The sequence below is a fragment of the Schistocerca americana genome, chromosome X, assembly GCF_021461395.2.
Source record: "Schistocerca americana isolate TAMUIC-IGC-003095 chromosome X, iqSchAmer2.1, whole genome shotgun sequence".
Classification (NCBI taxonomy): Eukaryota; Metazoa; Arthropoda; class Insecta; order Orthoptera; family Acrididae; genus Schistocerca; species Schistocerca americana.
The window spans coordinates 162167740-162193092 of record NC_060130.1 but is presented as its reverse complement, the minus strand read 5'-3'; the positions used below and the strand labels follow the sequence as shown (position 1 = coordinate 162193092).

The 25353-nt window shown below is 39.1% G+C and overlaps 1 protein-coding gene across 1 annotated transcript in view; it reads left to right on the top strand.

The window, feature by feature from the left end:
• LOC124555882 overlaps positions 1-25353 on the top strand; it is a 241727-nt gene that overhangs the window by 160097 nt on the left and 56277 nt on the right. The window contains exon 21 of the mRNA XM_047129943.1: positions 17051-17196. Within this exon, the coding sequence (XP_046985899.1) occupies positions 17051-17196 (146 nt within the window). The remainder of the gene's footprint in view (positions 1-17050; positions 17197-25353) is intronic.

Sequence of the window (25353 nt, the reverse complement as noted above, 5' to 3'; positions counted from 1 at the left end):
GATAGGGCGACAGAACTACTTATCAATAAGTGCCACTGTTGCCACTAGCAGACAGGCAATGCTTAGGAAACTGAGTGGCGCCAGTGATCAGGAAAACAAGCAACGCAACCAGCCAACTAAATGATATGGTCTGGCAGAAACCTACACACGGCACCAACGCAAGCTGCAGCACGGCTCAAGCACATTGACATATTTTATACTATCTGGCCACAAAAAAGCTAGGGAATAAGTAACAAATTTTTCAAGTTTAGAATGTTTTATCCATTCCAATATTTGAATATTGAACAGGCAAATTTTACTTCCCTATTTCATTGCTCTGATCAATCTACTACATCTACACTGGTCTCCAGTGTTAGTGGTCTCATCCATTGAAATCCAAATGTTTTCATGTTTCAATGCTCCCCAGATATGATGAATAACTTCGTTAAAACACTCAGGCACACTTTTTTTTTTTTTTAATTTATTAAGGGTAGATTAGTAAGGCACTCTTTTATTAGTGTGTTTTTCTAAGAAAGGTTTAAGACAAACATTATTTAATTTCCACAGAGGAATGTTTGTCCTTATAAATGCTGTGCATAGTTCCTTGGCAAATGTGTCAGTTGAACTTCTGTCGACATCGATCTGTTCCCTAAATGATGTACTTACAAATTTTGAACATAAAGTGGATTTTCTGGCTGCATTTTGTCTATGCTTTGCTGTGCAGATGCTGTACTACATAGAACTTTTTGTCACAAGCAATACATCATCCACATGATAAACAAAATAATACTTGTCCATCCGCACTGACATTATCATTCCCAGAATCTGTATCATATTTATGCAACACAGATGATTGTGGTAGTTTCACTGGTGGCATAATGAAGCAAAGTATTATTCACCCCATATACTTGATTTGAACTGTGATTGCAACTGCAAATAATTGCATGCCACACATCTGGAAGATGTGATCTTAAGTCATACCTGAGATGATTCAGTATCACGCTGTAAAGAAGGCGAACCCCAACTTCTGTTGCAGCATGGCTAAACAATTTGACCCTGCAACAAAATCATACAACTACAGTCAGTAGTAGTCAGTTAAAGAAAATAAAGTAAGTAGAACTTTAAATACCGTACTTTATAATTTAGTGATAAAATATTGTTCGATTATGAATAGGAATTTTTATTTTACCTAGAAAAAAAGGAAAATATACATTTAAATTTTAATAAATATGCATGCAAAATAAATTTTCCCCAAGATATGCAATTGCGTGTACTTCGAAACTTCACCAGTGACGACGTAAATGTGAAGAACACTGCTAATGCATACATTAAGGCTATTCAGAAACTGTATGTATCTTGCATACAACTCTGGGTTATAGTGATTAAATAGATGTACCCAGTACATTAAGTGACCCAAACAAATCAGGAAGCCCTTCTTTTCTCACAAAAGCATTGAAAGGTTTGTACATTTAGGTACTAGAGCATATTGAAATACACAGAAATGAGCAAGCTTATAGCATACCAAATTGACTTGTTGTGCATATACACTTATCTCCCATTTGCTGTTAACCCAGTGTTTGAAATGTATGATTGGGTTACTGGGAGGAACAGTGACTAGAAGTGAGCTACAGCAATCTGCAGTCTGCATAACTAATTAAACGGCTGTGACATTCCTTGGTTTGTTGCCAGAATGTGTAAAACTATCACTTTCACTTCTCTTCACATGGCACATTGCCCTCTGGTATAAGGCTATTGTAAAACAGTGAGAAGCTGCCCTAAGATTGTGTTAGTTACATAGTATGTGTTATAGAACGTCACATTTGGGTTAGTGCAGCTATATATTATGATGAGGGCAGCTGTAAATTTAATTGGAGATCTGTCAAAAGTATTAGCCAATAACGAGATGATAGTGATGTCAATTTTGAAACTCTGTTAACAAAACGATTTTATTGTATTTAGAGAATGGATTTTATTTTCTGGTTCTGTAGGAACCCCCTCTCCATCTGCTGTGTGTTGTGTTGTCCTCACGTGTGCCTCTGCGTGCCTGCCTTTTTCTTAATACCCTGATGTTGAGTTCCTGGTCATCATGTGTCACCAAAAATTATTTGTATACAGTAATCACAGTTGTTAGTATTATTCAGGAAACTATACATAACAATGGTCTTTTATAAGAAGTAAGGTGTACCGGTGACAGAACTGAGATATTCAAGTCTAATATAAAAAGTATTCCCCTGGTTATCATTTGAGTGAAACATTTAAAAATTTGAGGAAGTGTGGACCTGGGACCAGGACTATCTGGCTATTTTGGCTGGTGTAGCAAGGGATGTGAAATATGGGTCTCAAAGTCATTGTTATATGTTTGGTGTACCTTGATACAAAAGAAATGACTGGGTAAAGGAACTATTTGTCATATCATAGTTTTGTGTATCTATTTTTCAATCTGGAGCTGTGTCTTTACACTGTGACAAGTTGAATCAAGATTGATCATTTCAGTGGCAGTGAAAACAAGCAGTTTACTACAGACACATTTGTGTGCTCCATCATAAAATGTTGTGTACTATATTTGGCACAAAAGAATGAGGACTGAGTCTGAAAATTTGTTTACTTACCAAATGCATTCAGTTGGTAGTGGTCCATTGAAAATAGGAACCGTTTGAATCATATTTGCCTGTTATTTTTTGTGTGATTGTACAGGAGTTCCACTGTCTCCACCATCTGGTAGTAAACTGTTTGTCGTCTCTCACTGAGTTATCAATTTTGGTTGAACTTAATCACATTATATGGAGACAGTCAAGTATCAAAAACCAAGTTCTACGCTAGTAGTCATAACAAATAATTATTCAGTAATGTAAGTAGTGCAGTTTAATGCATGTACAGAAATAACTAGTAAACAACTAATACTTAAGGACTACAATTACAAATTATTTAAATAAAAGAAACCTCACATGTTTTATTAGTAGAACACTTACAGGGTGTTTCAAAAATGACCGGTATATTTGAAACGGCAATAAAAACTAAACGAGCAGCGATAGAAATACACCGTTTGTTGCAATATGCTTGGGACAACAGTACATTTTCAGGCGAACAAACTTTCGAAAATACAGTAGTTACAATTTTCAACAACAGATGGCGCTGCAAGTGATGTGAAAGATATAGAAGACAACGCAGTCTGTGGGTGCGCCATTCTGTACGTCGTCTTTCTGCTGTAAGCGTGTGCTGTTCACAACGTGCAAGTGTGCTGTAGACAACATGGTTTATTCCTTAGAACAGAAGATTTTTCTGGTGTTGGAATTCCACCGCCTAGAACACAGTGTTGTTGCAACAAGACGAAGTTTTCAACGGAGGTTTAATGTAACCAAAGGACCGAAAAGCGATATAATAAAGGATCTGTTTGAAAAATTTCAACGGACTGGGAACGTGACGGATGAACGTGCTGGAAAGGTAGGGCAACCGCGTACGGCAACCACAGAGGGCAACGCGCAGCTAGTGCAGCAGGTGATCCAACAGCGGCCTCGGGTTTCCGTTCGCCGTGTTGCAGCTGCGGTCCAAATGACGCCAACGTCCACGTATCGTCTCATGCGCCAGAGTTTACACCTCTATCCATACAAAATTCAAACGCGGCAACCCCTCAGCGCTGCTACCATTGCTGCACGAGAGACATTCGCTAATGATATAGTGCACAGGATTGATGACGGCGATATGCATGTGGGCAGCATTTGGTTTACTGACGAAGCTTATTTTTACCTGGACGGCTTCGTCAATAAACAGAACTGGCGCATATGGGGAACCGAAAAGCCCCATGTTGCAGTCCCATCGTCCCTGCATCCTCAAAAAGTACTGGTCTGGGCCGGCATTTCTTCCAAAGGAATCATTGGCCCATTTTTCAGATCCGAAACGATTACTGCATCACGCTATCTGGACATTCTTCGTGAATTTGTGGCGGTACAAACTGCCTTAGACGACACTGTGAACACCTCGTGGTTTATGCAAGATGGTGCCCGGCCACATCGCACGGCCGACGTCTTTTAATTTCCTGAATGAATATTTCGATGATCGTGTGATTGCTTTGGGCTATCCGAAACATACAGGAGGCGGCGTGGATTGGCCTCCCTATTCGCCAGACATGAACCCCTGTGACTTCTTTCTGTGGGGACACTTGAAAGACCAGGTGTACCACCAGAATCCAGAAACAATTGAACAGCTGAAGCAGTACATCTCATCTGCATGTGAAGCCATTCCGCCAGACACGTTGTCAAAGGTTTCGGGTAATTTCATTCAGAGACTACGCCATATTATTGCTACGCATGGTGGATATGTGGAAAATATCGTACTATAGAGTTTCCCAGACCGCAGCGCCATCTGTTGTTGAAAATTGCAACTACTGTAATTTCGAAAGTTTGTCTGCCTGAAAATGTACTGTTGTCCCAAGCATATTGCAACAAACGGTGTATTTCTATCGCTGCTCGTTTAGTTTTTATTGCCGTTTCAAATATACCGGTCATTTTTGAAACACCCTGTAGAAAGTGCAACAAGTTTTCTAAAGAGACTACCTGCAGGACACTTGTCTGACCTCTTCTGGACCACTGCTGTGTAGTATGTGACTCACATGTGATATGATTGATGGAGCACCCTGAAATAGTTCAAAGAAGGGCATCTTGTTTTGTATTATCGTGAAATAGGGGAGTGTGTGTAATGGATATGATACACAAGTTGGGCTGGCAGTCCTTAAAACAAAGTTTTCTTTCTTTTTCTTTTATCTTTTTTTTTCGGTATGTTGTCGAGAAATTCTAATCACCAACTTTCACCTCCAAATGCAAAAATATTTTGTTTACACTCACCTTCATACATAGAAATGATCATCATAATAAAATAAGAAAAATCAGATTTAAGAGTTAGTTCCCAAGGGGTATTAGACACTATAATGGTAAAGAAACAGCTTGAAGGTGGTTCGATGAACACACTGCCAGGCTCATAATGAGAATTGCATAGTAGTTACGTAGAGGTAAGTATTAACTGCAGCAGAAGCACAGAACTTTATCTCTGTTATATTACATGTACGAGGTCTGTTCAAAAAATTTCAGAACATTTGTAATTTCTTGCCAATGATGAGTTGAAGCAAAATGTGGTTGGTATCCCTGCACATGCCTGTGTTAAATATGTAACTACCAGAAGTTTCAGTGTTGTATGTCTGTTAGTTATTGTTCATTGCTGTATTGAATAGAATGTTGTGTTGTACAGTTTGCGAATTTTGAGATGGCAGAGCTAGAGGAGCATAGTGGCTGCATTAAATTTTGCGTGAAACTCAGAAAACTGTTACAAAGACACACCACATGATGCAGGAAGCCTATGGTGATAAGTGCTTAAGATTAGATTAGATTAATTATTCATTCCATAGATCCATAAAAGAGGGAATCCTCCTGGGTGTGAAACATGTCAGATAAACGCATTACAAAACTGTAATTAGAAAAACTTGAGTTTCATTAATTTTAATGATCCTCAGTCAATAAACAGTAAAATTATGTACATGAATTAAATTTAAACTTCTAATATTTACAGGTTTAATACTTACATCTGCTTTCATTAAATCCATCATTCAGACATTTGCTAGTTTCTTGACTATTACAACCAAGTATTGTCAAAAACTGAAATAAATTTTTCAGTGATCCTCAGTTAAGAACAGTCAGATTATGTACAAGATTTAAAATTAAACTTCCACTATTTACAGGCTTAAGACTTACATCTGCTTTCCATACATCCATCATTCACACAGTAGGTAGTTACTTGGCTGTTACAACCAAGTATTGTCAAAAATTAAAGTATAATAAATTTTCATTAAAATGGTCTACTGCACTTGTTGAGAAACTCATGGATGGAATAGGAGGAGTTGGCCACCAAAAATTCTTTTAAATTATGTTTAAATTGTGCCTTGTCTGAAACTAAACTCTTAATGGTTGCTGGTAACTTATTGAAAATATGCTTTGAAAATATTCTGTACTTGGTGTTACAAATGTTTCACATGGTTTAAAAATGGGCAGACAGAAGTTAAAGATGACCCTCATTCAGAACACCCTTTGATGTCTACTGACGATGCTCATGTCAGTAACGTCAGTGAAATTGTGCATGCCTGTTGAAGACTGACTGTCCGAGAGATTGCAGAAGAACGTGGATCGTGTGATGAAATTCTGACGCAACATATTGGAATACATCGTGTTGCCACCAAGTTCATCCCATGCCTCATGAGTCAAGACCAGAAAAACCTTTACCTCACAATCTGTGAAGAGCCTTTGGATTGCCCAAATGGGAATGAGATGTTCCGTAAGAGAATCATAACTGGTGATGGGTCGTGGTTCTGTAGTTATGATGTTGAGGCCAAGGTTCAATCTTCACAAAGGTGGTGAGACAATTCATGGCTCTTGCATCACAATGACACACCCACACATTCATCCCTGTTGGTGTGTGACTATTGAACAAAAAACAAAATCACTGTGCTGCCTCATCCTCTGTACTCTCCAGGCCTGGCCTCTGTGGACTTTATTTTTGTTATTTTTTTTATCTTTGTAATTTTTTTATTTCCAACATTGACAACACCGTTGAGAGGACAAAGGCTTACAACTATAGATGAGATAAAAGAGAATTCGCAGATGGTGTGTTGTGCAATACAGCAAGCACCGTGCTAAGACTCTTTCCGGGAGTGGAAATCGCATTGGGAGCAGAGTATCAATTGTAGAGGAGAGTATTTTGAAGGAGACCAGGCACAATAAGTAAAAGGTAAGCTTAGAAAACTTTTATGGACAAAATTCAGGAATTTTTTGAACAGGCCTTGTGTACGTAATGAAATTTGACAGCTAGTTATGGAAGATGGCCGTTTGAATGGTGCTAACAAAGAGACAGTCAAGAACTTTACACATGTACAGAGCTCTTGCATGCCTGCATATCTCTCTCACCCAACTGCAAGCTTCTCTCACCACCCTGCCATGTTGTCTAAATGGGAAGATTCGGAAACTGCGAATGTGCTGCCTTAGATGTTAATGCAGCCGCATAAGGAACAGTGAATAGCTCGCACACGCATGTTGTATACGCTCCAGGAAATCCAGGAAAAACCCGGTAATATTTTCAACCGGGAGACAACTGTGAGAAACCCAGGAATTTTTTAGAATTCCAGGAATTTCTTGTTTTTAGTTTTCAGTTAAATTTTTGTAGTTTTGTTTGCTAAGAACTGACACTCCAACAAAGAATTTTACTTTAGTCAGTCCGCTACTGCAGTATAATACTGCAGAAATAAAACATGAAAGGGGGGGGGGGGGGGGACTTTTACTTTTTACAGCAACAAAACAGTGCACACACAAGCGTCTGCCCACAGCAAAATGTGTCACAGGCTTTAGGATGAAGACTATGCAATACTTCATAACAACAAACTGTTTCCAGTGGGCATGACGTCACAATGGCTTTCATTAGGTTTGTTTAAGCAGTTGCCAGCGGGCTTATGCGCATGCACAGTTGAGTCGCATATGACAAGTACCTTCTCCTGCTTCTGGCTACTTGAAGTGCAACTTTTAGCTGTATCCAAGGTAACTACACACGAACTGTATCAGCAGTAGCAACAAGCAGACAGATGCCACCCGGCCAAGCTGCCAGATTCGTGCATTCGCAGAGCAGTCTTAGTTGTAGTGGAATGAGGGGTAGTCTCCATGTGAATTGTGTTTACATTTAGTGATTTTGCTGTTTATTTTTGATTTACAGCTCTCAAGTCAAATGAAAACAAAACAGATTTTTGTGGCCGGGAGCTATAAAGTGAATTAAAATACATTCACATAATTATTAGTTTCTGTTTTCTGATTTTATTTCATTTCCAGGTTTTTGGCAGTCTGGCATTAATTGCTTTGCAGAACAACGAAGTTATTTTTGCCGAATTGCTAAAAAGATTTGGTTTTAATTAATCTTTTCTGCAGAGGCAGTCAATTTATTTGAAACACTATTATCTAGTGTCAACTGTTGGCGGAATTTCAAGTGCACGTTGTTATCTTTTGGGACGTATAGCATCATGCCATAATAAATAACTAAACATGAGAATATAATACTGCACCCCGAAAACCACACTGGAAAGTTTAATATCAGCTTGGGGCCCACCTCTTGATGAATCTGGACATAAGAATGCGCTCTTTAAGCTGAATTATGCAATTTAGTATGGTTTACAAAATTCTGATGCTCTTGGAGTATCCTCTGATGTCCATTCTCTGGGTCTCTCTGACAACTGCTGAAACGAATTCTAATAAGTTGTGGGAAAATATTGTGATTTGTGGTGTGAAAAGTGTTACTTTCAAAGTACATTTCATTTTACGCAGTAAAAGTTATGTTACATGTGCGAACATGCTTTGAATTTCTTAAATCACAGAGCGTTTGATTCTCATTTATAGCTTAACACTCTGAGGGCCAGCCATTTAGCAGAATTTTAGGCCCAGAAGTCCAGACATTTATGTCATTACTTAAAATTTTACTGTCACATTTATGTGATGTATCGAAGTGTAAAACATGCAAAAAAGACAAATATTATAAGCGAAAGCTTGATTTTTTCTTGTAGCTGCACTATGTACATTAATTTAAACCATTAACTTTTCCTATTTGTGTGTTCGAGCTACTTAACAATGATGTTGCTATAGGCTGACATCATCACATGTCCTATGCTCTGCTTCACTACATTTACATGCGACACATCTTCCGAAAGACAAAATTGTTTTTCACTGTTGTGTGTGCATGTTAAGGTCTGAAGCACATTTGCTAGACCAGTTGACTGCAGCACCTGGAAAACAGCAGTTATAGTTTATGATTTAGTCAGCACAGTCGTTACTCGTCTTCAGTTAGACAAGGGGTAAATAGCTTCAGTCTAATATTTCTACTTATCCTTCACTGTACAAAAAGCCACTCTGTCAGTATTAGCCGAAGTTTTTAAAAACAAGACGAAACCTGACAGCCTAAGCCCGTTTCAATACTGGCTGCATTTACATGGGAGCGAAAATTGATTGTGGAATTGGAAAACTGGCAACCAGAAGCAGATTTCCATAATCAATTTTGAAGTGTTTGCATGACTGCCCAGAAGCGGTATTGGGAGATTGGTTTACAAAATCCGGTTTTGGGAGCCCCATGTAAACAGGATGATTATCTGCTATCATTGACTGGTGACTGGTGACATGAGCTATGATTGGCTTACAAAAGCACACTGTGATTTCGATTTCAATGCTTTGGAAACTAAAATTCTGTTTTTGATGGAATTCGACTACACACCTTCGTAATACAAAAAAATGCAGCGTACATGTTGCCGCAAATCAAAGATCTTTTCAAAATGCCTTTTTTTCTGGGGTTCGTTTCCTAAAGTGGCAGGAGGTTCTACGCTGGTATATAAAACCTTAACCATTCAAAGGATTGATAAGTTTTAAAATTTGGAGGGAGTATACTGTCACTGAACATGGAAGAAGTGTATTTTTGCCTGGGAGAAAGTGTATTTTTTAACCAGGAAGCCTGGGAAAAATTTGGGGAACTTTTTTTTCCCTTGTCTTTGTGTACACCCTGACACAGCATGGTTTCAAATTTCTTATTTCTTGACAACACAGATCACAAAAAAGAAATTTTCAGTATTATTTAATTACTTTTGATTCAATGAAGGGACAATAAAATTTTATCTGCTACAAACTGTCTACATATGGAAGACATAGACAGTTTCGCAGATTTTCTTCACTCAAGTTGTCATGTAATCGTGACTTATTTAATCTCGTAATTGAAAAAAGCCTTTCACACACACATTTTGCTCAAAACATTTATGTCATGTTTACAACCTAATTATATAGATGTGGAAATTCTTCTTGAAGAAAACTTTGTAGAACACCTGTACAATTTTAATGAAAAAAAAAATCTTTTAAAGTTGAATTACATTGCAGAATGATCAATTTCACGTGCAAATGCACAGGGGCATTTTGAACAGGAATGACAAACAGTCCCAAAAACAGATGTTAGACAGACTGGTGGTGTCCTGAAAAGTTTTAAAACTGTCCTTGTAATTTGTCATAATTCACATTTTCTTTAACACCTGTGGGCTTTCAGAAACAATAGTGGTTTTTGTCAGAAGCAGTCTTTTCCACAATGTGATTTTCTTTTTAAATACATCCCCTTTCCCATTATATGAGAAACAAGTTCCTTCTCATCTTATATTGCGCTACTAAGGGCAGTATGCAGTCAAGTCCATTTGAAATGAGGTCTGCAACCCATTCCAGATCTTGTAATTTTGGTTCCTACTTTAATTGTTCTTTTTTCAGAACTTCAAAAATAGTGGATCTTAAATTGAAAAACCATTCCTGGCACGCTTCCTGGTGTAACCAATATCTTAAACAGTACTACATAATGTCTCCGTGATCTTTATTCAGTTTCATGAAAAGCTGTTGAAACTGAAGTCGTAATAATTTGTGTGCTTCAGAACTACTTGTACCACCAATTTCATCATGCCTGCGAATGTAGCACAAAGAGCTCCTTGATATGCATAACCATGAATCCCTTACGAATCATTTGTTAATAGCTTTATTTTGTTGCCATTTCACCATGAGTTAAATTTTCAAATTCCTTGTTCATGTTTTATAACAGTTCTGTAGCAAATTTGTGCTGTGTGTCGATTATGGGAATGCATAGTATAGATTAAGTCTCATCATCCTTCTCTTCAGAAATGAAGTGTGATTTCCAGTTACTTTTAAAGGTTTGTGATGATGAATTACTAGACTGACTCTTTTTGTCAGTCCGTCACTGGAACTGTAAACTAATTTTATACAATGAACAAATAGTGTACAATAAATGGCACTGACTCTATGATTGGTGCGAACTGAAGCAAGTTGTGCCAAACAAATAATGCCACACAAGATATCGGAAGAAACATTGCCACATTGCACTGCTAAATGAATGTACCAGGTAGTTCCAAGAGCGGCGGTGCAGAAGCTGAAACATTCAGTGGTGTGCTAAGGCACACTGAGCTCTGGACAGCTGTTAGCAGGTGAGGCAGCTAAAAATAATGAAGCTGATTGAACCCCCCCTCCCCTCCTCACCTCTTGGGTATCATTGACTGGTGTGGAGTACGTCTTGGTCTCAGAAGCAGATGAAGGCAGGATACTCTGAGTGAGTTTCTTGGCCCTGTTTTGCCATGGCAAAGGACCATTTCTGGTCACTTAGATGATCAAGGTGCCTCAGCAGTGGGCTGTGGCAAGTGATAATTCCACTTACCATTGTGGCGGCCTGAGTTCTTCCACCATACTGTGTCAAAACAATATTCCAGTCCTGGTAGCAGGTTTCCACAAGCACCTGTCTTAAATGCGTGGTTACGGGTTGCGCAGTCTGTGTTGGTGCAAAAATGACGTTACTTTCACCAGCAAGTAGTGGTTGCTCTTAAGACTGTATACAACATGTATGCTTTATGACAATCAGTGCTAAACCTTGTGCTCCATTTTGTGCTGGACTGGACGAGAAGTGCATTAGGCAACAGTGGTATCAGGTGGCAAGAAGTTGTTTGTCTTACGTACCGTAAATTATAATTAAGATGGTAGATGACTGCTGTATTTTTGCACACACCCTTGAGTGTCATACTTTCACCTGTAGTCTTTAGTGGAATTAATGTTGTGCTTTGATGGTAACCCCATTGTTATCTCTGGACAAATAATATTTTGCACTAGTATTCCCACTCAGTGCGATGGTCTTTTTCAGAGAACTACAACCTGTGAACTGTTGAAACGTGAAGACGTTTACTTCGCCATTGACTGTTTAAACTGACAAATTATATTTACTTTGCATAGTTTTTTCAGTCTTGTGACTTAAAGAAAGTTATGCGTTACTGTTTTTAGAATCCTTATGTTTTCTACAATTTCCTTTAACAAGACTGAAATTTTCTTTTCCCTTACCGTGGGACATTAAACATTAATGGAAATATATCTATTTTACCCCAGCAGTATTGTGTATCATTTGGTGCAGTTTATTTATTCTTTTTCTTTATGTCTCATAAGGAACTTTATCTGCAGTAGTGTTATTTTTTTCTCATTTACTCTTCTTGAGAAACATACAAAATAAAAATGAATACTAGAAAGCAAATAGTGTGCATAGCACACGAACAATCATGGGGCACATTCATAAATGACAGAACACAACTTACACGGTAGACATCAATGTCCATTCAAAGTCATGAAAGCTTTGAACCAAGAAGGAAGAGGCACTGCACTGAAAATTGTACCTAATGAACAATGGATAAATCATTACATGGTATTACGGGGTCCCCATAGGACTGAAAATTACACTGAAGGAATGATACGATTAATCCAATTACTATGGAGGAACTACAAGAAGCTTTGAAATGTATGGAAAACAGGAAAGCCTCCATAATGCATGAAATAAATGCCAAATTACTTGAATATAGAGGCATATCATTAGCTAAACGTCTTTCAATGTTAGTAGGTGAATCCTGGAGGATTTGCAAGATCCCAGGCCATTGATATATGGCAGAAGTAATCTCTCTCTTCCAGAAATTGAAATCCGATGACTATTAAAACTGTCATGACATCAGTCTCTTAGAAACTGGCTTACAAAGTATGTTCAAAGATGTTATAACGTCAAGTTGAACAAATATATTTCTAGGACGACACAATACATGTAAGTCGCAGATCAAGTAAACAAAGTAAGATGTGTGTACACTGTCACAGTCAAATCAGCACTCAGTCCAAGTCTAGCGGCCGCTGGCTGGCTGCCCGCTTAGGTGGCGCGGCTGCTGTACGGCTGGCAGACAGCGCCGCATGTAGAGGACGCGTGTAACTGCGTGGCGGCACGTTGAAAGATCGGCGAGTCACAACACTTTTCCCCCCTTTGAATTTTTTGCACTGGTCTTGATAGAGGTGGCCTGTAGATTGCTAACGTCCATAAGTGGTGTTTGACTGACCGTAAAGTCTCGAGGAGGAGGCTTCCCGTACGGACTGAAGTGTCCCCGATGATAACGGGTTGAGATGACTGGAGACATGGGGGTCGAATCTGCTGGGGCCCCGTGCCCCAATCTACCTGTTGTGGCAAGTCCGCTTGTTATAACAGGAGACATGGGCGATGTGTCGGCGTCCGTAGGAGGAGGCGAGTAGAGTTGCTCTGACAGATGATGGTCATCTGGTTCCTGCATGGGCATGTCTCCTGGTGGCGTCAGTTCTTGTGCTGGCACCGACATGATGGTGAGAGGGCTGCGTTGTGAATAATGAGAGATTCCAAGATCCCGAGCGTTGGGTAGAGCCGGAGGTGGTGTAGCGGCATTCGGAACAGGCGTTGCCGGCACACGAGGTCGAAGCTGATCTGAATGACGCACTGCGACACCTGTGTCCGTCTGGATTTCATACAGGCGTCGGCCACGATGTCGTAAGATGTGGCCAGGACTCCATTTTGGCCGCCTGCCATATCCCCGTACCCATACAAGGTCGCCGGCGGTGAACCGGCCAAGCGAAGGCATCCGCGGCCGTGAAGTGGAAGGCCGCAGAAGATGAAGTAGCGTGCGGGGCTGTCGGCCATGTAAGAGCTCAGCTGGGCTGTGGTCGCCCATGGGGGTGAAACGGTAAGAAGCCAGAAAGTGAAGAAGCGCATCATCAGCAGCAGAAGAAGTCAGGACTTCCTCATCTGAGCCTTAAATGTGCGGACCAGTCGTTCAGCCTCACCGTTTGACTGTGGATGGAACGGAGGGGCCGTGAGATGCATGGTGCCATGATGGGCACAATAATCCGCAAAATCGGAAGAAATCGGAAGAGGCAGATTGCGGACCATTATCAGTAACAAGAGTAGAGGGAAGGCCTTCCAAAGAGAAAATGCGAGCTAGAGCATTGGTGGTTGACGCGGTGGTAGGCGTCGTGCAACGGACAATGAAAGGAAAGTTAGAGTAGGCGTCAATAACGAGAAGCCAATAAGTACCTCAAAAAGGTCCCGCAAAGTCAGCATGAATACGCTCCCAGGGCTTCTCAGCAAAGGCCATGGTGACAAAGAGGACTTCGGGGCGGCGGCCTGTGACGCAGAAGGGCCGCAAGCAGCGACCATGTGTGCGATTTGAGAGTCGTTGCCGGGCCAGTACACATGATGGCGCGCCAGAGATTTTGTGTGAGAGACACCCCAGTGCCCTTGGTGAAGGAGGCACAAGACTGAAGCACGCAAAGACTCAGGTACCACAACACGCGGCGAAGCATTGTCAGTGGAAAGGAGGATAGCATCATCCCTAGGTGCGAGGCGGTAACGCAAAACGGTGTAGTTCCGCTACGGATCAGAAGTCTTAGCGGACGGATGATCTGGCCAACCCTTCTGAATACAGCGTAAAACACGAGAGAGGGTAGGATCAGAACCCGTAGCAGCCGCCAACCGGTCCCCGGTGACGGGGAACCCGTCCACAACCCGCTGCTCGGCTGCCACATCAGGACCCATGGGAAGGCGAGACAGTGCATCAGCATTCGCATGTTGAGCCGTCGGCCGGAAATGTATCTCATAATTGAAACGTAAAGAGCCCAACGCAGCGTTGTCGGGAAGCGACGTTGATGGATGAAACAAGGAAACAAGTGGTTTGTGGTCCGTAACAAGATGAAATTTGGATCCATAGAGAAAAACACCAAACTTATGTAGAGCATAAATAATGGCCAAAGCTTCGTCTAGAGTTGGATTTGCCAACGGAAGGGCACGTTGCCTAACTTCTTTGTTGGGTGCCGACCGGATAATAGCATCCCGTACCATGGAATCGGTGTAGGATTCTTTGTGAACGTCAGTAACAAATTGACACTTTTGACTGAGTTCAGCAGCCCAAGCGCGATAGGATTGATTTGGTTGTTTTTGACAACGATAGAAGGCAACATGAGAGGCTACCACATGCGTATGCTTTTGAAAATATATGGACAGAAGTGAGCACATTTCAGCAAAGGACAAAGACGCAGGATCTTTCAAAGGAGCCTATTGCGACAACCGATACATTTGAGGTGAAATCCACGAAAGGAACAGAGACTTACATGTTTGGTCGTCCACGACATGAAATGCCAAGAAGTGCTGTCGAAGACATTTTTCGTAATCAGACCATTCTTCTGCTGTCTCGTCATAAGGAGGAAAAGGAGGTAGAGACAACGACGAGAGACGCCCCGCATTGGAAGCCGCGACGAAATCACGAATCACAGATGTGAGAAGCATTTGCTGTTCAATGAGACCTTGCAATAGTTGCTCTAAAGTAGCCTGTGAGTCAACGATGAAAAAATAAAATTCACTACCTCGTCGCCAATTGTTATAATGTCAAGTTGAACAAATATATTTCTAGGACGACACAATACATGTAAGTCACGGATCAAGTAAACAAAGTAAGACGTGTGTACACTGTCACAGTTAAATCAGCACTCAGTCCAAGTCTAGCGGCCGCTGGCTGCCTGGCCGCTTAGGTGGCGCGGCTGCTGTATGGCTGGCAGACAACGCTGCATGTAGAGGACGCGCGTATCTGCGCGGCTGCACTTTGAAAGATCAGCGAGTCACAACAAAAGATTATCAATAACTACATAAAAAATATTGTAGAAGCTATCATTTCTTAGGAACAAAATGGGTTTAGATCAGGTCGTTCATGCGTGGATAATGTGTCTGGAAGGGCATTAAAATGGCCAAAACCTTTATAACAATGCCAACCCCATAGGGAAACGGAAAAAATCAAGGGAGAAGGAGATTTTTTGTTAATGGAAATGTAAACAAAGAAATTAGGATAGTTAGGATAGAGACTTAAGAATACAGCACTGTGCTTCTGTTTGCAGGTGATATTGTTATTCTTCAAAAAAATGATGATTACCACCAGAGATCAGTATACAATCTGAACAAAATATGCAAGGAATCTTTTTCTAGTAATACAACAAAAATAATAGCATTCTTAGGAAAATATTCACTTAGATCAAAAATTGTTTTAGATATTTCAGTTGTAGGCCAAGTCCCTTGGATCTCAACTTCCAACTTGTCCGTGGTACAATTAGAAGAATTCTGGACCATAAAAGTGCAAAAAGAGACCACCATGAAAATCTGTAAAATGATGGCATAGAAGCCGAATGGGAAAAGAAATATTGGAAGCCCATAGAAAAGATGGAAATGATTTTATTTGTGAGTTTGGAACAGACAATAGCCTAATCCTTGGAAGGAAGACAGTGACGATCTTACAAATCCATACATCAGCACTGGTAACTGTTTCTGAAAATATTTTAAAACTTTCCATGAATCCAGGCAAATATGCGTATCACAGTTTACTGTGTTGTTGTATTATGTTCTCAGGCTTCGTATGAGAATCATAGTAGTGAACCCAAAATTCAGGAAATATTCATTAGCTTGTGTAGCATTTCAGGCATGTATTTTACTTCAATTTCAAGCTAGTAAATCAGTATTACAATTTGTGACTGTTCAGAATTTCATTTTCCAATGCAGAGCTTGTACACAGCTCATAGTCAGAGTTGTAGATTCTTTTCAATGTGTGACATATATGTGAACTTTCCAGGCAGGTTAAAGCTGTGATATATGGACATGTGAACCTAGAAACGTGCTTTCATGTGCAAAGTCTTTAAAGTTTACAGATGTGGGTTCAAGAAAATAATTTTAATGTGTCTAGAAAATTTTTACATTGCATACATTGATGGAAAAAAATCTCTGATTTCGAACAAAATGTGATACACAGTTTTAATAAAAATGTTTTTGTGTGGTGAACGCAATGAACAGGACTTCATGTGACATGACCATTTAAAAATTAACAAAGTGATTTGACTCAAGTTATTTACAGTACATGACTGGTTTAGTCCATGGTGTAATTTTGCCTCACTATTTAAGTTGCATTACATATATATTGTACCATTCAACTTACTTTTTGATCTCAGATTATTTTTCATTGATATCAAGTAAATCAGTTATTCCTTCTTACCCATCAAGTGACTGTTTTACAGAGTATGTATTAAATACATGAAATCTGTTTTTGTTACTCTAAAGGTTATTGTGTGGGCTGCCACCCAGAAGTGAACATCTATTAACACTATATGTGATTCTCTTACAGATTCTACACTTGCTACCAAGTACGTGAAAGATAATGAAAAAAAGTATCTGAATAAATATCCTATGGAATTTGGAGGAAGACTTGGTACTTTGTTGCTGATTTTGTTCCTGCCTTTATATGTCTTGAGTTTGTTTAGTTTTAATTTGGTAAGTACTACATATAAATGTAGTGAGCAGTATATTCTCTCTTATCAGAAGTCATCTTCCCTTGATCTATGTGCTGTTGTACAGCATAAGACATAAAGATAAATGCTCTGAAACCTTTGGTTACAGAAACTGAATCCTTAAAAGTCCTGTTTTGCAGCTAACAGTTTGAAAAAGACATAGTTAAAGATCACACTGCTAATACTCTATGGTTATGTTAATGAATCTTAATTTCTTCTCCTACAAGGTGGCAGCTCTGCAGGACTCATCAGTTTTTTATTTTTTATTTTAATGCATAATTGAGCTATTCGTTAGCAAAATCAACTCTTTAACTGTGAACTTTGAATGCAACTTATTAAATATAATGAAAGGCTTGATGTTGAAATGTAAATTTGATAGCTGGTCGAAGAGGCTGAGCGGTTCTAGGCGCTACAGTCTGGAACCGCGCGACCGCTACGGTCGCAGGTTCGAATCCTGCCTTGGGCATGGATATGTGTGTTGTCCTTAGGTTAGTTAGGTTTAAGTAGTTCTAAGTTCTAGGGGTCTGATGACCTCAGCAGTTAAGTCGCATAGTACTCAGAGCCATTTTGTAAATTTGTAATTATTGTTTCTTTGTTGATCAGTCAAGGAAATTTCATGAATTTCAGTTCAATGCCATACAACAAAAGTCTGCCTGCATACCATATGGAAATGCCGACTTAATATGGGGTACAAAAGTGTCTATGTCACGAGCACAAAGGTTAATTTGGTATGAGAAAACTGCCATTTGCAGTTTGAAGTGTGGAAAAAGGTTATTTGTACTTATTGGTAAAAGTGTGTCATAAGTCATTTTTGGGGGGTGGGGTGGACAATAAATAGGTCACACTTGCCAACAGAAATTGTGCTATTCTCATAGAGATAATATTTGCATGGAAATGAATTGGATCCCAAATATATCACCCTCATTATTTTCCACCTCCCTCTCATTCAGGGATTTGCTGGTAGATCATATGCACTTCGTTCATCTACAGCACCCTACAGGTGACAAATGCACCACACCATTAGTTCTGAAATGAATCAGTGTGGTTTGATTGGCTTGATAAAGACTTCTTGCTTGATTCTCAAGATCATTGGGCCTCAGTGATGTTGAGCCACACTTCTTGGAATACTGCCTTGTGTTCATACTGGATCATTTTCTCTTAGTTGTGAGTTGAAGGGTGATGGTGATGGATGATTGTGGTTTCCTGCTATTTCCACTGTGTAATGGTGTTTGTGTCACAAAGTGTCTCCATTGTCATCAAAGTAAAATGGGGACAGCATATTGCTAGGGACTTGTGCTGTTGCCAGTTTATGTTGCTTAATTACTATGTGCATAATTTGCTAATTTCCAATGAGAACTTAATTTCAGATGCTAATAGTTAATTTCAGATGCTAATAGTTAATTTCCTCATAATGACAGTCAGGTGATATCTGTTTAACAGATTCCGCAGAAATTGGTCTACTGTGTAATATCATTAATGTAATCTGTGGTGAAGAGAAAGCTAAGTTTTGAGGCCTGGGGAGTACCATTACATATTATTTTACTGTTAGACCGCAAACTCAAAATCATGGTATCATATGTTTGAAGAGTCTTTTTGTACCATGCTCATAATTTGTTAATTGTGTATATAGAATATGCATCAGTATGTTTGTGATATTGTGTCATTTCAGTTGGGATAAGAGTTATCCATGGCTTATTGGAAACATGGTTACTATTTGTATGGAGTTGTCTAAAAGCTGTTAATTTTGTGGAAGGTAAAATACACAAACTCTAAATAATTTTTTTCCCGTTTTGAAGTGAACATTCATATGTGATAACAGGCCCAAAGATTTCTTTGAAGGTGGAGGTGCCATTTGTTAAAGCATTGTTCTCATTCCTCTTTTAATTCTATGCTTTGATTATTTTCTTTTCTAATCTACAGTGGTGTGCAAAATTTAAGGAGAAAAGTAACTTTCACATGCTGTATCACTGCCAAGTAACATAGCTTGATGAAGCTTGGGCTGTACATAGAAAGAACTGACATTTGATAGTACCCAATGAGACGAACAGAAATGACAATTTTATTCAAGAGAATAATTACGCTGAAGTCAATGCGAGTTATGTACTGTGTAGAGTGTACCATTCCTCCACCAGCATGGTTGACAACTGCTGGATGGTTATTGATGCCAGTGGACATGATGCAATGCATCATCCCACTTTTGCTCAATGTTATTTAAGTTCAGGAGGAGGGAGGCCAGGCCAGTACATTTGCCACGAATATCCTCTCATTCACCTGCACATTTTGATGTGATAGCTCATTGTCATCCATTAAAATGAAGTCATAGATGAATGCACCTATGAAAAGAAGTACATGGGGAAGAAGTACAGTGTCACAATGAAGTTTACTGGTGAGTATACCATGTTCAAAGATATGGAGGTCAGTACACTCATGTAACATTTCCCTCCACCACACCATAACATCTGGACCACCACAACAATCGTGCTCGACAGTGTTCCTGGGTGCATTACATGCCCTCATATGACAAGAGTTGAGAATACGTAATGCACCCAGGAAAACTGTCAAACATGATCATTTTGGTGGTCCAGGTGTTACAGTATGGGGAGACATAAGGTTCCACAAGCATACTGATGTTCAAATCTTTGAACGTGGTACACCTACAGAGCTGTGTTATTGTGACACTGTACACCTTTCCCACATGCATCTTTCCAGGCTACATTTCATCCGGAATTCCATTTTTATCAATGACAATGTGCGACCACATCGAACTGTGCAGGTGGAAGAGAGGATATTCGGTGAATGGACTGGACTGCCTGTTCCCCCCGACTTAAATCCCATGGAGCACTTGTAGAATGTGTTTGGCATACATATTGCAGCATGTCCACATGCACCAATGACCATTGAGCAATTGTCAACTTTCCTACCACAAGAATTCCCTCCCAGCTTTGTGCCCAGCATACGAGCATGTTACAGAGCATGCAGTGCCATCCTGCATCTATTGGTGAAGAATGATTTGTACAGTGAAAATCTTCTTTCAGCATCGTATGATGTCTCAGATACATGTGAAACGTACCACAGCTCTTCTTTGGCAAATTCCTCTTCAATATTTGTTTCTTCACCAGAAAGGCTTTTAAAAATTTGACTCAATGTTTTGTAACCAGATGTATTTTTTCCCTTAGCGCCTGATTCAGTTTCACAAACACAAGTTTTGCAACTCCAGTTGTTTCTGACAGCATTTGTCTATCAGAAAAAGTGAATGTTCCAAGGAATTATTTTGGGCTTCCAACTGCTTAAAATATGAGGTATTTTGGAGAAACGATTATGAATGCAGTGTGTCTTTTCTAGGATGCCATTTTTAGTAAAACATTCTTGGACTGTGGCAGAACTGACTGTACCTTCCACATTTAGGAAATTCAATACACTTTTCGCTTCACTGAAGTGTTGCATTTTATAAGACACAACATGTAACCATGTTCCTCACTGAGTTAAAACTGGCCGAGGAGGTACAGCCAAATTTGCAAGGAGGTCACAAAATTTTTGAATTCTAATTGGTGACGTGACAAACACTGCCTTCACACTAGAAACAAGAAGATCCACATCATTATACTGGCTTCTGATGATTTCAGCAATACAATGTAAACTGTAAGCAAGGCACATCAGGTGAACTAATTTAGGGTAAAGAATTTTTAATCTGGTTCCCACTTTAATGATATACAGAGCAACATCACTGACAAATAACAGTACACTATCACATCATGTCATTGAAAAATCTGGCAACAGTAGGGTGATTTACTTGGTTGAGAATTTGTATATTAAGAAGTGACCTGCTCCCTGTTTTCATAGCACCAACTACAGCACTATGCATGAACTGTCCCAATGCATCTGTGGTTTCGTCAGTGTGTTTTTGTGATTTATCATATTTTGAATATTACAAATCACTTCTTGAAAACATTGTGCTATATCGTTTTTGCACTATGTAAATTTGTCTGATACTCTCCTATTTATGTATTTTTAGAAAAATACATGAAGTTTCACATTATTCGGTTTCCACAACTGAATGTCGGAACCCACTAATGCTAAGCCCAAGTCTTTGAAAAATATGTCACTATAACTCGATTGTTCACCAACATTGTTTTTGATCAGTTGCTGGTTTAACTTAGATTTATTCTTAACCCTCCCCTCAGGTCACCTGATATTAATTTGCTGCACAATGTCATATTTGTTCTTTCTAGATACACTCTTTTCCTGCAGAAAACATATTAAGACACTGTCGTCGTCACTGAAAATATTTCTTCCAGACGTGTTTACATATTTGCGTAAGAATGCTGATTGAAAGGTTTTTGTGAATGGCATTCCCTACTTATAACAGCAAGCAATCGTGCACACTGAAACCAATGAGTGTTGCATGACACACTGCAGCTTGGAACTCAGGGATTCACCACATGTGCCATTCTCATCATGTCAATACAGTAACTGACTGATGAAGTGATGACTCATCTACCTAATTGCAGCATGTTCTTTCTCCTTGCAGTGTTATTTCACATCATCCTAGCTGTACCTGAGAATTTCTTTCTTGCATATTTGACTGAAGTTAATTTTTATAAACCGTTAAAAAAGATAATCACTGATTGATAAATGATTGCTAGGAGTCATATAAGCATTTTAAAAATGACAGTTTTCAGTGAAATATGCTCTTTTTATTAAGAATGATAAAATAAATAAGCAGAAACATTTAATTGCAAAATAAGCAGAAAAAGCCCAGACAGACATAGTTAAAACTGCTTATCTAAGTGTGTCTTATGAAGTATAGCCTTTCTGCTTATTCCTCAAAGTGTGGAAAAAAATGATGTGTTTTACTTAGAAATCTGGGCTTTAGTGAGGTACACTCCATTAAGAAGTATGTCCAGCCCTTTGTAATGTCCAGACAACCATCATAAATCACAATGACTTCAGGATAATTATTGTCTTTGAATAAAAGCGTCATTCCTGTTCATCTCGTTGCATGTTTCATTCTGGTACCTTCTGTGCTACGCTATAGCAGTTCTTTCTGTGGTCCAAGTTTCATCAAGCTAGTTTATTTGATAGCGACACATAATGTGAAAGTGACTTTCATCCTTAAGTTCTGCCCATCAATCCACTTAGACAAGACTTGTCTTTTAATTATGCCAAAAAGATGCAGTGCCCCAGCAACAATACAGAAAAGATGACGTTTTATTTGGGCATGATGCTGTAACTTAATGTTATAAATTTCTCAGTCTAGTGTTCATGTTCATGGAGCATCAATAGTGCCCATAAATTAATATAAAAGGATTGAGATGTAAGCTGGCAAAGTTTTTATTGGTTTACTTTGACTTGTTTCCCAAGTTTTCTTGGCTAAATAGAATTTGTCTTGGAAAAACTTGAACTTGGTTGATTTATAAAGTTGTTGCAGATCCTGTATATTCTGCAAGAGTCAAATCAGGCTGGTTGAACGTGTAAGACTACAATTATTTCCTCTCTCTGTGTTAATAAATCATCAAATTCTTTAACTAGGAAACAGCAAATAAAATGTCTCATCAGATTTATATAGAATTCATTCAGTTTGTTACATTTTTCATGAGTAATTCCTTGAATTCTTACAGAACCTAAGAAGAAATGATGATTGACAATTCTTTCTGCAGGAGGTGTGGTAACTTTTGCAATATCTAAAGATGTTTCACTCATAATAATGATCCTTTGTCATTTGGATGTAACAGTTAATGGCAAGATTCATATTATTGGTTAAAAAATTGGGGTATTGTCAGGAATCAGAGAGATAAATTATTATTTTTTATGGAGACTTTCTTCAATACAGAAGTTTCTCTCCAACATAACAATACGCTTACAAATTATTATAATGAGTATTGCACAAGTGCTGGACACACTTTCTTCAAGATGTTCCTCCATCTCCTTCAATCTTATGTGTCCCCTTCTGCCCATTCAAACAACAAATGCTCTTGCACATCTCTTGCAATATAGCATTGGGAAAGTATTTGCACAGAGATTAAAGGCTGTAGATCGCTCCAGAGGTGACCTGGTTTGTAACTAATTAAGCTTGTAGTATGAATTAAAAATTTAATTGTAGTTATATCAAATAATCTAGCTCGCTTGTTTGTTAAGTATTGCTTGAGGTAGTTGCTTTTTGGTTAGGTTTTATGAAATTAGATAGAAAATGGCAGTCTCTGGTATTAGAGACAGCAAAGTGGAAATGTGAGGAGGTGAAAGTAATGAACATAGTTACTTTAGCATTAGAAATCTTTAGAACACTGTTCATAATATAATAAGTAGAATTGTGTGGAACTAACACAGTTCATTTTATTATCTGGGTAACAGATGGTAATGTATGACTGTATTGATAGATACGTGGCACTATTCTACAGCCAAGGTAATGAAACTACCACTACCAGTAGTAGTAGTATGTACGTACAATGGTCTTGAGGCTTCAGTTTTTGCTTATGGTGCAGCTATGAACTCTCTCGTACACACTTGAAACTACTGAAAACATTGGAATGTGTCTGAGAAAACTGTATAGGTCAGGCTGTTCAAACTGTTCTCCGTGAGCATGAGTGTTTGCAAGTGCCAAGTCATATGATCATGTTGGCAACAACCCAAATCCCTGACTGCCTTCAAGTGAGCTGTTTGTATACCCTTCCCTACCTCTCCCCTGGCTGCCCGTGGGCAAGCACTTGACCTGTAACTGCCTGGTGTAGGTTGTACACTGCTGTTAGTGGAAAATGCAGTATTCATTGTTAATTGTCTCAGGGAAATAAAATGTAATCCCTAGATCACTTCTGGCACAAAACACACTCAAAATTCAGTAGTGCGCAAAATCTCATCACAAAAATAATTTTTTAAATGGTATTACAGCAGCTGTAGGAAGAGGAATAAAGAATTGTTTCTGTTGCAGGTAATGCAAAACTGTTTATGCTTGTGAACCTGCAGCCATGGATTAGTGGCATTGCTATACTTCTAGGGTGACACAGGGCTGTGTATTGGAATACCTACCGGAACATTGAAGTGAGATATCCATCGATATTTATCAGGCAGACTTGCAAACAACACCCTGTGGCACTCCAGACCGGATATTGTGTTGAGCTACTATTATTCCATTGAATGCAAGTCCTTTGTTGTTCAAAATCAAATCATGCGGGAGAGGTACAGTGGGAAAACAGCAAAGGAGCTGCTACTCCAGGAGACAGTGTTGAACATAATATCTGGCAGAAGCTTCAGTCAGCATTTCGCATGAAGCTTGCTTGTTACTGGTGATCTTAGCAGCTGTTTGGGAAGGGGGTGCTGGTAACTCGTGACCAGATTACAAGAGCTCATAACTGAGGTGACTCAAGCAAACTCATAGTGGAAGGGAAATGAGAGTAGTGTCATAATAACTTATCTGCAGTGAAAACTGCATGCATGATAAGTACACATTTAATGAATACATTATTTCATCATCATAACAGTATCATCTTTGAATTTTCTTCCCCTCTTGCTTACAGACATCATAGAGTCAGAAAATAGCCACACTTTTTGTTCATTTAGCATGTGACTAGCAGCCAAATTTTTGTCTTCTGTACTCATACTCAATTTATAAAGTACTTTCATGTCTATTAAGTGGAGGAAATTATTTTCTTTAGCTTAATATGGGACTGAGGTAACTTAAATAAGACAGTAAGCATCAGTTTTTATTTTTGTAGCTCACCACTGCTCACTAACTATAACAGAAGTGAAAGTGAACTTAGGTGCTCTCATTTCATATGATTGTAAGACTGAACAAGGAAGACTTCAGGAAAATCCGGTAACATTGGTTTTGGCATCTCATTCATCTGACATTAAATGACACACATTCCTAATAAAATTAAACAACTACTAGCTTGAATATATACCAACTAGAAACGTGCTCGCTTACTCTGGGGTTGTCCAGTAGAATGTACATCTCTGTTAACTTTTGTAGAATGTCCTTGATCATCATAGCACTGTGACAAACAGCACTTGATTATCAATGAGTCTTTCGAACACAATGGATACTTACAGGCTCACTGTGCCAAATGCCTATCACTGGCTCTTACCCCATCATACCTTGTGGCCATAATAGTCCAGTCAAATAGCAGATATACCTTGCAAAAGGTGG